Source organism: Calliphora vicina, chromosome 4 (genome assembly GCF_958450345.1).
Source record: "Calliphora vicina chromosome 4, idCalVici1.1, whole genome shotgun sequence".
Lineage (NCBI taxonomy): Eukaryota > Metazoa > Arthropoda > Insecta > Diptera > Calliphoridae > Calliphora > Calliphora vicina.
In genome coordinates, this window is record NC_088783.1 from 99,236,163 (window position 1) to 99,251,274 (window position 15,112).

At 31.4% G+C, this 15,112-nt stretch overlaps 1 protein-coding gene across 1 annotated transcript in view; it reads right to left on the bottom strand.

The window, feature by feature from the left end:
• Window positions 1-5,510, bottom strand: part of Tis11 (Tis11 zinc finger protein) — a 78,950-nt gene extending 73,440 nt beyond the window's left edge. The window contains exon 1 of the mRNA XM_065506836.1: window positions 3,799-5,510. Coding sequence (XP_065362908.1) covers window positions 3,799-3,900 — 102 coding nt within the window. The 5' untranslated portion in view covers window positions 3,901-5,510. The remainder of the gene's footprint in view (window positions 1-3,798) is intronic.
• Between the last annotated feature and the right edge of the window lie 9,602 nt (window positions 5,511-15,112).

A 15,112-nucleotide genomic window follows, 5' to 3' on the forward strand; every position in this document is an offset into this window, starting at 1 on the left:
GAGCATCAGCAACATAAAATTTTTGACCTGGAAGTTGCGAAAAATCTGCCAGAACATACGTTTCGTCATCCATTATGCAGCAAGAATATTTTTTTATAAAACTTGACTTCAATTTCCGTGCTCTGTTTTTGGCCTCTAAATTTTTAGTAGCGTTCCTGTCAGGAACTTTTTGAGCCTTGTATGTTTTTAAACCTGCATTAGCTTTAACTTTTCGTACCAAATAGTCCGAGCACTGAGCTAACCGGGCTGCTTTCCTACCGGATGTGTTGGGAGCTCTTTTGAAAATGCGTTCTATTTTTTTGGCTTTAGAAACATCATGTGGACCATTCCTTCTACCTGAACCAGGTTTTCTATCAACTGACAAGTTCTCCCGGTACTGTTTAATAACATTGGAAACAGTTTGACGGCAGACCTTTGTATGCTTGGCCAACTTTTTGTAAGACCAAGTTGGGTTTTGTTGAAAATATTTAATAATTTCAGTACGCACTTTTTTCTGGTCACTCATTTTAATCAGATTAACAAAAAAATTAATATAATTGACATTACACATAATAACTGACATGTTTTTCAAAGGTAACTTGATCAAAAAAAAATTCAAATAATACTTGGGTTAAAAAATGTAATGAAAAACGTGTGTTAAGAATTTTTCGATCTCACTCCTTACAAAAGAATTGAATAAATTTAAAAACAAATAAGTATTTGGTGGGTTCACTTCACTTTACATCAAATCACAACAACCAAACAATAATGTTTAATAATTGTGAGCAAAAACAAGATTAGACAAATTTAGACGCTGTTACACGTAGATAAGGGGTTGGCATTCGAATAAAAATTATTCGAATAATCGAATAAATTTTTTTTTTTCAATTTAGAATAAAAAATTATTCGAACAATAATTGTCAAGTAATGGAATAAATTTATTTTCAACATTAGATAATTAAAAAAATGAGATCAGTGGAAATATAATTTTTAAAAACTTCATAGGTACTCGTATCATGTTATAATCTGTCGCATTAGATTTAATGAAATTCACTGCAGATGCTGTAAAAACATTCCTGGATTTTTAATAATGTTATAAAAATCAAAATTACCAAAGTGATTAGGATTGAAATTATTCAAATCCTAATACCGATTCGAAACAGTTAACAGTTAAAGACATCGCTAATTTTAGTTATTTCGGTAATGGGACTTTAGCGGTAATGCATCAACACAAAATAATAGAATAATGCATTCCATTCTGCCGTATGTCTAAATAATTATATTGAAATTATGATAATTTATTTTTTAATAAATAAACTTGTCTTTCTAAGGAAAATGAACTCGATCCTAAATAATTTACTAAAAATTCGACCTAAAATATAAGTAAATACATTGTACATACATATATACTTTTATGGAACTACAATCAAATAATTCGATGTGTGTTACAAACAGAATGACAAAATCATATTTTTGGAGGTGGGTATAAAAACTGTGTTGGTATTAATATTCAATTTATATAAACTGTTATTATTAATGTTCTTAATAACTCATTTTAAAAATTATACGAAAAAAGTATAAATTTGTATCTTTCCAAAAGAAATTCCAAATATTGAAAAATTTGACATTTGACCTTCACGATTTAAGGTTTAACGTTTTCCAATTTTAGTAAAACTTTCAGAGTATATTTAGAAATATCTAGACTAATATTCTGAATAGGTTTTAGTTATAATTCATAACAGAAGGAAATAGAGCTTATTCGCAAAAAATGGCCAAATAATTGGTTTTTCTCGAAAATTTCAAGATTTAAATCGCAGATACGGAAAAACTCTAAAAGATATTTTCACATTTTTATTCCCTATTATGAGATGATCAAAAAATTCAGAAATTTGTTTAACAAAATTTTTAAAAATTTGAAAATGGAATTTTGAAACTGCCGGCACGTCACGTCTTAACCCCAAACCGATTTACCTAAAAAATGTTCAGGATGATTTTTTACTAATGTTCACCAAACTGGGGGGTGAGAATGGCCAAAATCCAACTTTCGTTTATTAAGGGCCACCCTAATACATACAGTGGTGGCCACCAATTTAAGACAAATACTTGAATTTTTTTCATCAACTGAATTTTAAGTGCGATAGGCCAAAATAAAAGGACCTCTAAGGATATGAAATTTATTATTAATGTTTCTAGTTTCTGAAAAATGTTTGGAAAAATCGGTAAAACATATATGGACAAAGATATGTGGAAATACGTTGACCCACCTCAGCGAACATCCGCTGTTAATAACATGATATGACCGAAACTAATGAAACTAAAAATACGAAATTTGGTCCGAATATTTTATAATAATAAAATTATAATGATATAAATGTGAGAAAATATGTTTATTTAAAAAAAAAAATTTTGGGTCAAGTTGTAGAAAAATTTTATGTATTCATGGTGAATATGTATGAATTGCCACAGTCGAATAAAACACACTTGTGTGTTAAAACAGTCCTCATGCATACATATGTGTGGAAATATTTGAAAAAATAATTGACAATCACGTGGAATTTAGCAAACAATTTTTGTCTTAAATTCGTGGCCACCACTGTATGTGTATGTATGTATGCACATATGTAAACAAATCGCTACTTAGGAGGAGCAACATGAAATTCATTCTAATTAGCTTTGAATTCTAATATATCAACATGTAGTATGTGTAGTGTATTCCATGAACTGTGTACAAAGGTTTGTTTTCAACTAATAGTCAGTGAGTGGTGTTGTTTTCTCATATTCGCTGATTCATTAAATGGATGTAATTTTTGTTATTATTTTTTGCGATATGCTTGAATTAGCTGGCCATGTGGTATTTATTTTACACCAGGAAGATCTCAGGTTGTGATATGAAAACCAAACAAAATAAATTGTGAATTAAATGTCAAATGGTACAATAAGCAAATTATCCTTAAGAAGATAATATTATAGGGTTTTTTTAAGATTGTTCATCAGATTGTTATTTATTTATTGAATCATAAAGTACACTGGATAGGTTCATGTTATCGGTCAAAAGACCATGGCTGGCACATAAGCACTCTCAACACACCAAATATTTAAATTTCAACGATTAATGACTCGAAAACCGGCTTTGACCACTCTAATTTATGTGCTGTTTGAGTGGACGTTTTCCATGTATTTTGTCCACTCAAAGTACTCGTTCGCTATAGAAAAACAGCACATAAATGTTTTTTGTTCTATACGTTATCTGGGAGCTTCTAAAAGAAATCGAAAAACGGGAAAAACATTCGCATACAAGTATGTAAAAACGTTAATTTTTATTGCAAGATTTTTACTGGGTAGTTTTCTTATATTTTATATTTCATTCATTAGTTTTTGATATTTACTTGTGGTTTTAAATTGCGCAGTTAGTAAAATTAAAATGACTTAAGTATAAACATGTGAAATGCTTAAAATGAGAATGAATAAAGATAAAGAAGTTTCTTTGAAATGTTTTACAGAATTTAATAATTTGTATGCACATGATTCATCCTCCAGTTTTGGAATCACAAGTATCCAAGACGTGTAATAAATTGCATGTGTTTTGTTTTTATGTTACAATAACACATGTTAAATTTTAACTCAACTTATTTTACAGAAATTATTTAATTACAGCACAATTACAATAAATAAATATGTACATAAATATATGCGAAATACATACATATTTTCAATGTCCTTTTTGCCCTTGAGGGATGTAAATTACAGATGTATGTACATATTTTGCATGTATGAAAAAGCAGAAAGAGGCAAAAATTAAGCTAAACGAAGGAAACTTACCGTTGTAAAAATGTCACCGCAATCAAAATAAATGGCTCTGGTGGAGTTTGTGGTTGCTGAGGTGATGGTCGTGGTGTTATTTTGCACAATTGCTGCAGACATTTTGTATTTGTTTTAGATTAATTTTAATGCAATTTTATTAAATAACAATGACATGCAACAGGTCTGTTTACAGATAGATTGCAATAGAAAGTGAATTTTTGTTGGTAGTCAAAATTTTGTTATTGTTTAACACACTTGGCACTTGTTGATTTGCTTATATTCTGGTTTATTCTTTGTTGGTACAATTTTATAGTTTTTGATTTGTCATATTTGTTAAAAATAACTTAATTAATATACATACATCAATAGATATGTACTTTATATTTAAACTATTGTTCTCAATTGCTATTAATTTTTTCGTATTTGCATTTATTATTGTTTATTTATTGTCTTGGCGGTGCTGGACGAGTGTTACAGACCTACAATTGATGCAAATATGTATTTCTTTTATTTATTTTTCCATTGATTAGGGACAGAGATGGGCAACAGGAGAGGTTCAATCAATTTGAAACTTTGTTTCTAATGCAACCGATCGATGTTCACCAAATTACGCGTTCCTTTTTTTATTTTTTAGCTCTAGCAAAGAAACAAAAACTCTCCAGTCAATATCGCAATGATCTCCAATCACTATTATTCGTATTTTATGAAAGACGGGCGGCTATTCAAAAAAGCACACACAATTAAAGGAGAGTGAGCAGTAGCTATAGCGATGAGGCGACGTTGATACGATGTTTAAATTATAAAAAAACGAAGAAACAGGCGACAAAGAAGCAGAAAAGGAATCAACAACGAAAAAACATTAGTCTCATAAAAATAATAAAAAAATAAAATATCAAAATGTATATACACATATGTAGGAAAATACTTGTATTATTTTTTTTATTTACTGATTGTTATTTTGATTCTTGAGAAGACAGATAAAATAAAAAAGTGCTTGGTTGCTTTATTATTATTCTTTTCGTTTGTGTTGTTTTTCGACAGTTCTTTCAATTTATTTGCCTGAATTTGCTTCGTTCTGCATGCACATATTCACACACACACATGTGTAGTTCTTATTTGTTGTTCTCGTCGTAGTCGTCGTGTTTAAACGTGTTTTTTCTTTGTTACTTTTCTTAATTCGTTTTTTCAAGATTTTATTCTTTACTTTTTTGTTTTTCTCTTTGTTTTCTTATTCGTTAACTCAGATCTAATTCTTATTATCAACTAGCGAACAAAATGACTAAAACAGAATTGAACACAATACAATAATAATAATGAAGAAGAAGAAGAAGGGTGTAATTGTAATCACTACTTTTGTATGTGTTTTCGTCCGATCACTGGAGCACTGGTTTTTTAGATCGTTACTTGGCGACTGTTAATGTGAGACTAGTGTAGCATTAAAGTTTGCTGCTTTACTTAACTTTATTTCTGTTTTTTGTTTTATTGTTGTTTTGTGTGCTCCACCGAGACATGATTTGATTTTGTTGTAGTTTTTTCTTTCAGTATATTTCTGTATATTATTACGTTGTGGTTGTCGGTCGTTACGTTGGTTTTTGTTGTTATTTCATTATTTACTTGAGAGTTTAGTGGTGGTATTTTTGTATACAAGCAACCAGCTCGCTGCTGGTGGTAGTAAAAAATGTCCGTGTACTATGATTGTTGCTTCTACTATTTAGTGGTAGTTGTATTGTTGTTGCTGTTTTTCTTTTTGTTAACGACAGGCAATCAGTTTTTAACAGATCGCATGACAAATATACGATGTAGAATGCATAAAGTAAATAAAATATTATTACACTGCATTTTATTTTTCTCGTGTTTCTAAAATTTGTGTTTGCAAGTTCTTAATTTTATAAAATTATTTATGTTTGTTTATTCTTGTTGTAACACTATGAACTTAAGAGTCGGTTGTGCCATAATTTTGGAATGCAACTTGTTGCATTTCATTGTAAATAAGTTTATACATACAGGCATACTTACATTATTATGTAAATATGTATGTATGACTGCATATAAAATTACTGTGTTGCCAGAGCTTGTTTGGTACAAATTTAAATTACTGATTCATGTACCTTTTTTTTCGCAAAAAGTGTAGCAAACGATAAAAAGTGCAGTTACATACTATACAGTGTATCTGAAAAGTGTTTTGTTTACGCATATTTAGACAAACCCAAAGAAATTGTAACAATATTCATTTTTGTATAGTTGTTATTCATTTTATTATTTTGCATCACAATTAACAGGTAACAAAAGTAATTTTCCTTTTTTAAATTCCAGTCAATTTGTTTGAGTTTCTTTTATTTTTTTTTTTCAAATTAGCTTGTAATTTATTAATCTTTTTGTTAAAAGGATACGTGTTATGTATTTTCCAAATGTAATTAGTAATAATTTAATCCTTATAGTACCCTTTGTGTTAAAAATTACGAAATATAAAATAATAAAACATTTACAAGAAAAAAAAAGCTTTTTCTCTGCAGAAGCATTTTTGAGAACTTGAGTTGCGATTTTTTTTCAGAATGAACAAATATCAATGGTAGTCCATTAATACCTATAATAAATGCAACATTGCCAACTCTAACGCCAGATGACCATCATAGAACTGCCATCATGCTTAACCGTTGGTTTTATACAGTGAGCCTTAAAAGTAAGTATACATCAAAAAATATTTGATTTTTTTAAGATCATGAAAATCCTAAAATTTATTCATCGATTAAAATTTTAATGTTTCGGTTTGTTGGAGATTGAATTGAATAATAGATTCGGTTGTGAAAAAAAGATTTACGTCGAACTATAATGATTTTCATGATCCTAAAAAAATCGCGAGAACCGATTCCACTAGAATCGCTGAATTTATAATAGTGTTACGAGGTTTTGTGATTGATTTCGAAAGCTGAATTAGCTACTCCGCCGCAACTGATCTGGTAAATACAAACAACAATTTTTTTATAGTAAATTTTTTTAAATTCCCTAAATTTTAAGCTACTTTTTGATAAAAAGAAAGTGCTTTGTTTTGGTTCCAATATTTATTTGCCTTTTTTGACAGTCTTTAAGTGTTGTCCGCTGTCAACTGTTTCGTAGGCCTTGGGGATTTGTCTAAGGATTATGTGACCTATCCAAGTCCATTTGCATCTAAGTATCTCCGTAGTAACAGGAGACATGTTATAGATCGCTAGTAACTGCTCGTTTGTCACCCAATTGGGCCAGAATATTCCGTTTATTTGACTGAGGCAACTATTGATGAAAGCTTGTATTCTGGCTATTTGATGTTGTGTTGTATCCCAGGTAGTGCAGCCGTATTGAAGAATTGATACACTGCAGTTGAATATGCGTATTTTTTCTTTCTAGATATGCGTTGGCTGCCAGTTTCTTGAGTTTGTCTTCGATATCGGAGAAACGATGGACCATTAATAAGCACAAATCATAATCTATATCGTTGAGATATTCATTGAAATTCCAGCGAATACCACGGGGAGAGTCGATATTAGTTTGTTCCATAACATAAGCAAGAAAAGTGTAGGTGACAGTTGGTTGGTTGGTTTACGTGGTAGTTCACTACGTGTGAACAATCAAGTATAGTCGAAGGGACTCCGTTTTGACAAGACCACAACACTCGTCAGATGTAATGTCGTTTACATAGCAATGTATTTAACCCTTTGATGTCAGAATTAAAGTTGTCGTGGATAAAAATATTTTGAATACATTAAGTCATTGGTTTAGTCCCGAATATAAACTGATATAAATTTCAAGCCTCTATCACTTATGGTTTTACCGTTATAAGCAACTTTGCGCCATTGTGGTACATTTTAAAACACAAACAAATATTGATATTTCATGTTATTTTTGTTAATTTTTAATACATTTCATGTGTGATATGAAACAAAACAATTTGTTTGTGGCTTGAAACATAAGAGTACCTTACATTTTGAACATTTTGATTTTGGAATACCGGTGTGGGATAATCTACACCTTCCTCTTGCTCGCCATTCAACCCAATGACCGGCTTGATCAAGACGCATGGATGTGATGAAATGTTAGATGGCGCTGGAGACGATGAATCTGATTGCAAGCTTGAAGGGATTGCCGATGGGCGACCTCTTTTGCGTTGTTTTGTTGGCGTAATATCAGATGCGTGTAGAAGCTCGTATGCTTCTACACGCATCTGATATTATCATCAATTTAAAATTCAACAATGACATATACTTCTTTTGTTTACAACATCTGCGTTTGCATTCTGAAACTGGATTTTCAGCTACCTGATGAACTGTTGATTCAATTACTCTCTCCAAATTATAATTTTTCTTCTTCTTCACCATCTGCATCATCAGAATTTTCCAATCGATTATCTGTTTTAATTCTGATTCTGTGAGACCTTTTGGGCGCATTTCAAAAAAAATAATTACTACTATGGACAAATGTTTCCTATAAGCAACAATGTGTTCATAAAATTCCTGACATAAAATAATTTTTTTTTTAAGGTTTGCAACTTTTATTTGATTTTCTTATCTGTTATTTATAGTAAAATTCACTTTTTATAAAAAAAATCATGCGTGACTAGTTTTTATTTGAATTTTTGTAGAACAACTTATTCCACTTTCTTTTGCACGCGTCTGAACACCACTTCAACTAGCTCGCAAATGGACACTTGTAAAGTTTTTAAAAATGTAACTTCATAAACGAATGCTCACATATATTGGTTCAGTTGGAAAAAACCATCAGCAAAAATAACAGTAACTATAGGAACTATGACCGAAAATATACAAAGTTGCCTATAAGCAACATTTGACATCAAAGGGTTAAAATGTGCACAAAACGTCGAGCTTGCTAGACCCAACCTGTAGCTGTGAGATATCCAAGTAGTTTAGAACCGGTTGGTCAATGTATAGTTGCCCATGAATTTATGTCTCTTGACACTCAGGGCTGGGTATTCGCAGAGAAGGTGGAAAATCGTTTCCCCTTTTTTCATATATTTACAGCTACGACAATGGTCGTTAAAAGAGAGTCCCAGGCGATTTGCATGCTTGCTTAACGTCCAGTTTCCGTTAAAACTGCCAGCAACCTTGATATATCCTTTCTATTCCGGGTTATAAGTTACATAGTACGTTTTTCGTTAAAAGATGACCGCATCAACTTGGCTACCCTACATGTGTCTAAATTACAGACAGAACACAGCCTTGTTTTGCGCCACAATTAGTTTGGAATGGTTGACTCTCTCGGTCTAAAAGCGAGAGGCATAGTGTCTTGGCATAGTGACTTGGGCATAGTGTTGGTGTTCCATACCCATCGCATAAATTTCCTCATGCTGACGTTGTTGTTATCCACCTTAGCGTTGAAGTCGCCTAGTAAGATTTTGATATCACTAGTTGGTATGGTGTTAAATGCAGCCTCGGGTTGTTCGTAGAAGATTTCTTTCGATTCTCCATCATCAAGTTCGGTAGGAGCGTAACACTGTAGGATATTTATTTTGCGGAATTTCGAATTAAATATTGCCTTAACAATTCGATCCGAGAAGGGTACATAATGCCCTGATAAGAGTTTTGCATGCCCTGGATTAAAGTTGAAGACCGACACGATTTATTCGTTTTCTGTCATGACCAGAGTATATAAAAGTATGTCCCGTTGGAAGTTGCATGCAGCTATTATTTAACCTTCGAAATCAGACCAAGAATATCCAGATTATAAGAATTGAATTCATTGCAAACTTGTTCCAGTCTTGATGGTGTAGAGAGATTTCGGACATTCCAAAACTTCTTACAAATTTGTCTTTATCATTAATTTCTTTAACAAAATTTTTAAATATGAGTTTAAAAATTTTGTGCAATATTGATTATTCATGATTTTCTAAAAGTATTTTCAAGGCGAATTTATTTTACAGGTGGCGTTAACAGCACAGCTGATCTACTTTTTTTTCTTCGCCTTGGGGGTCGACTTGTCAAAAGTTGTATACAGGCGAATTTGTTTTATGTCAAAAGTTGTGTTTCGTTTACATTTTCAATTTCAAAAAAATGTTACTTTCAAAATTAAATTATTTGAAATTTATTTTTTTGAAAATAAAATAAAATCAACTTATGCAAAAAAACAAAAACCGGGAAACGGTAGCTTCTTTCGCATTCCAAGTGATGACCGCCTGCTTAAGTGGAGCAAAATTTGCTGTCTGGACTTCTCCCGACAAGCTCTAGTTTGCTCGGACCACATTGCGTTTCGCAGGCTTAGGCACATCCTCTTTGGAGGCACATCTTGTTGGAGTTGTCCGCCTTGGAGTTCTCTTATTTTGCACAGCAAACCATTTTAAAAATGCTATAACAAGGATTAATTACTTTATTATTTTTTACTAAATTTATTATTTTTGTTTGTTTTCACAAATTTTTGATTGTTTGACATATTTTGTTTTGACACATTTGCCCCTCAAGCAACAATAAAACACAATGTTGTTTTTGCTATGTTGTACTTGTTGTAATATCAACGCCACCTGTACAATAAATTCGCCTTGAGTATTTTTTAAAATAAATTGAATTCGCAGAGAAAAAAAACGTCAAAACTGTTGAAAGAAAACAGAATTTTTATTTAGAAAATCCGAGATATTTATAATATATGTCCCAAATCTAACCGTAGAAGCTAGTTAGGATATTGTTCAGTTGTTTCCTGTATGGACCATGTAAAACTTTTAAACAATTTTACGCATTTCAAGCTTTTACATATTTCTATCTATGTATGTGCAAAAGTTTGCTAAAAATTGAAGTCGGAATTTGGAAAAATTTTAAATTGAAATTAGGCTAGAGAAATATGCAGCGAGACTCGCAGATGAGCGTGATGACATCCGAATTACCAATCCTGCCGACCCTAGGATCGTCCAGCTGAACCGCGATATCAGCAGGTTGGTAAATGAGGACAAGCGAAATAATTGGTTGGATCATTTGAAGTACTGCAACCTAAGTTCTGGAGTTGGCAAGTTATGGTCTACAGTTCGGTCTTTCTTCAATCCGACAAAGAAGGATGATAGGTTCGCGATTAAGTTTGCAGATACCACCATATCCGACCCTAAACGGTGCGCTCGTGCTTATTGCCGACAATTTATTGTGCACCTCGAAAGAGACAAGTCGAAAAGAAGTATTGTCAGCAAACTTCATGATCTTCCAGGCTCGGACACATAGGGTTGACAGACGGCCTGGAATGACCTGGATTGTCCAGTTTTTTTGTGTCTTGTCGAGTTTCCAGCTAAAATAATATAGTTCTGCTTTTTTATGTATTTTAAATTTATATATCTTCCCCTAAAATGCAAAATAATAGGTGTGTTCGCATACTTTCCAGTAAAAAATATCCAGTAACTTTATTTTAGAGAGTAAAAATAAATTACTCTCAATCTGAAAAGTAACAAAGTACGCAAACAACAATTTGTAAAAATGAGTTGTGTTTTATTATAAATCAATTTAAAACGTTTGTTTTGTACCATTTTACTTCTTTTCTTTGCAAAACTTGTAAATTGTATTAATTTTCAACTTTTTAGTTTTGTTTGTATTTGCAACCATATGTTTTAAAGGTTTTTTTATGTTGATATTTTTTACTAGACAAAAAATGTGCAGTAAAAAATATCATGTCTCTATCTTCGAACTGTCACTTTTAACACTCTCTTGCTCTCTCTCGTTACAAGTTTTTAAAAGTAAACGAACGGAATCCCGTAACATCCAGTGATAATTTGTACAAATTATTACAAATTATCAAGTACACGAACACAACTAATGTATCATCACTTTTTACAAGTTTATAGGGGAAGCAAAAAACGATATAAAATTAAAACTGCTTGAGATATTGAAACTAAATGAAACTAGAAATATATAAAAAAGTACACTTTATGATATGCGTCTTACGTAATTGAATTGATATTTTCTAAAACCAAAATAACGTATCATCAATATAAATTTGTATGAAAAACTAAAATCATAAATAAAAAAGGAGTTATGTATTTTTTAATAGATACTTATTTAAACTAAAAAAATGTACTTCATTAAATTTCCATACATATTGCAAACAAATTAGGAAACTACCTAAAATAAGGTAAAACTATTTATTAATTAATTACTACAAACGTAAAAGTTATTTTGTTTAAGAAAATCATGCACTTGATGATACGTTGTTTTGAATTTTTGTTATAACTTAGTTATTTTTGAAAGTAAAAGTTTAAAATTTTTTACACATATGTGCTTAATATGATAAATAATAATCAATAAAAAAATCAATTTCAATTTTTTGATATGTTGTTTTACATTTTAGGTGACGATATGTAGGTACAGTGAGCCTCAAATGTGAGTATACACCAAAAAATATTTGATATTTTTTTTAAGATAATGAAAATCCTAAAAATTATTCCTCGATTAAAATTTTCCCCCATAAACAGTTTATAAATTTATCAATGGTTTATAGAACAAATTTTGTATGGAAATTTTGTTTGATAAACCTTTGATAAATTTATAAACTTTTTATGCATATGGGGGTTAATCTTTGGGTTTGTTGGAGATTAAGTTGAATAATAGATTCGGTTGTGAAAAAAAAATTTAATTCGGACTATAATGATTTTCATGATCGTATATGATTGTATAACGTTTTTCGCTTCTCCTATAAAAAAAATGTGGTTACGTCCGTTTGCATTTAAGGTAATTTAGGTTTCTTTTTTATGTTATTTTTATTTTTGTATAAAAAACTTAACTTAAATTTAAATTTTTTTGAACTATAAGTGCGTTTTTAAAATGTCCAGTTATTTTTTAAAAATTCAGGTAAATTGTTACTATCGTCCAGTTATTTGACTTTTTTTATCTGGCAACCCTATGAACACACCACAACTTTACACGCCAACTGAAGGTACTCGAAGCTCTTCTCTACCCCCAGCTATCACGTCAACTACTAGTAGCTCTTCACCAGCATGGATTTCGTAAGACGCACCAGCACCACCACAGCATTATCCACCATAGTCACTCAGATCTCACAGGGCTTAATGAATGGTCTACGTTAGTGACACTTGACCTGTCGAAAGCCTTCGACACTCTTCCAGGACATTCTGCAGTCCACAATGCTCAACAACATGAAGAGATGGATAGTAAACTATCTGAGTGGCAGGCAGTCGTTCGTTGAGAATAGCGACAAATGCTCAAAACCCCATAGAGTTAAAGAAACTCCCAAACGAAGCAATACTTTTCACCATCTGGACGAAGGAGGTAAAACTCAACTTATGCATCATGGTCGACGGCGTACAAATTCCGACAGTGAACTACCCGAAAATCTTGAGTGTCACTTTTGATAGCCTTTTTACCACCTCCTCAGCACACGCCACTGCAATCACGCATAAACTGCGAAATAGGAACATGGTCCTCAAGGCACTAACCGACAGAACTTGGGGTATGGACAAAGAAACCTTGCTAGCAACCTACAAGACGATTGGCCGGTCAATGGTTAACTATGCTGCTCCAGTGTGGTCGCCTTCGTTAAGTGATACTCAGTGGAGTAATGCAGCCTTAAGGACCGTCACAGGCTGCCTCTAAATTACATCCGAACACCACCTTCCCGAGGAAACTACGGTTCTATCGGTCAGGGAACATTATGTCATGTTGACGCAACTGTTCCTTCTGTGATGTCGCCGGAGGAGTCATCCAAACTTCAACATCATACAGTTAGAGTCTTCCCCGAGGCATGTCAGACAGAACCTTATAAAATACGAAAAGAACATACATACACATATAGTAAACGCCGAGAAGATTCTGCCGCGTAAAACGAGTCGTTTAAAACATAATAATGTTTTAAAGTGATAATTAAAGATATTTTTTGAATTTTTATCCTTGAAAATGGCAAAATAGAAAAGAGATTCATAATCCAGTTCGGAATATGGTCGTAAATCTCCGAAAGGAAAATAAATCTTATGGAGAAATTGCTAAGACAACAAAATTAAGTCGGTTACTGTACAGACGATCAAAATAAATTATAATAACACCAATAAAATCGAAAATAAGCCAAGATCTGGCAGACCTATAAAGCTTTCGAGACGTGGTGTTACCAGTATTTTGACATGAACATGAACAGCTATCAATAGTTTGGGCGTGGGAAATCAATGGATTTTCCAGCAATATAACGACCCTAAGCATACTGCACATGTTGTTCGAGACTGGCTTTTTTATTATGCACCAAGACAGCTATATTCACCACCCCAGTCACCAGACTTAAACTCAATTGAGCACATATGGGACGTTTTGTAAACATTTTTAAAAACCGTTCTTATTCGAGCATAAGCCGAAAAACACTCTCTATTACAGAGAATTTGGTGTACCAACCAAATATTAAGAGTTAATTTTTTTTTTAATTTTAAATAAAATTTTGAAATAATATTTATTTTTTTGTAGTTATATGTAGACTTTTTTCTTATGAATTTTTAATGTTTTTGTTATTATTGTTTTTATTATGTAAATTAAATAATTTTTTTTATAAATAAAGTAATGGCTTAAATATTGACATAAACATTTTTTTTTAATTTTCTTCACTAACTCTCTAAAACCCCTAAATCATAGGGTGTATGTAGACTTTTTTCCTTGACTGTTTGTATATTGGGTCTTTATGAAATTTAGACGATTAGCCCCTGTCTATACCTGATAAATTTTTATCATGATAAACGTCAAAATGGTTGTGAAGATAAAATATTATCTGGTATAGTCTCCATTTATTAGTATTATTGCTTCGTTATGACAAAATTGTTAAACGTCATTAATTGTTATGATAAATATTTGTCAAGTATAGACAGGGGGTTAAGCTCTGTCAGTTTTTGTCATACTTTTTTGTTTTATATTTTGGCTTTTTATGTAACAAATAAATATAATTTAATTTTGGACAAATAATTTATTGTTCTTTGTAAAATGTGTATGTTTATTACAATAAAACTCTTATTTTTGATTTTTCCTATGCCTTCCTTGCTTTTCTGTATATTTTGCCGTTTTTTACATATTTAAATTTGAGCTGATTATAATGTGTAAAAAATGTACACAAAAGATAACTGTATTTCATAAAATTCATGGCGCTTAATTCACCAATTACTAGTAACTTAAATTTTTTGTTAAATAATTGTTTTTTATTTCAAAATAAATACACTTACTTATTTTTTAAAAAAATTGCAAAATCTTTATCTAAATAAAATGCACACTTTTTATTGTGACAAATTGGCATCACAGTTAACGACACTAGAAGTGATACTGCATTACCAATATTCATTAGTCAGCAATAAATAAATGCCATATTTTTATGTTCTGTTACAATATTTTGAGCATCT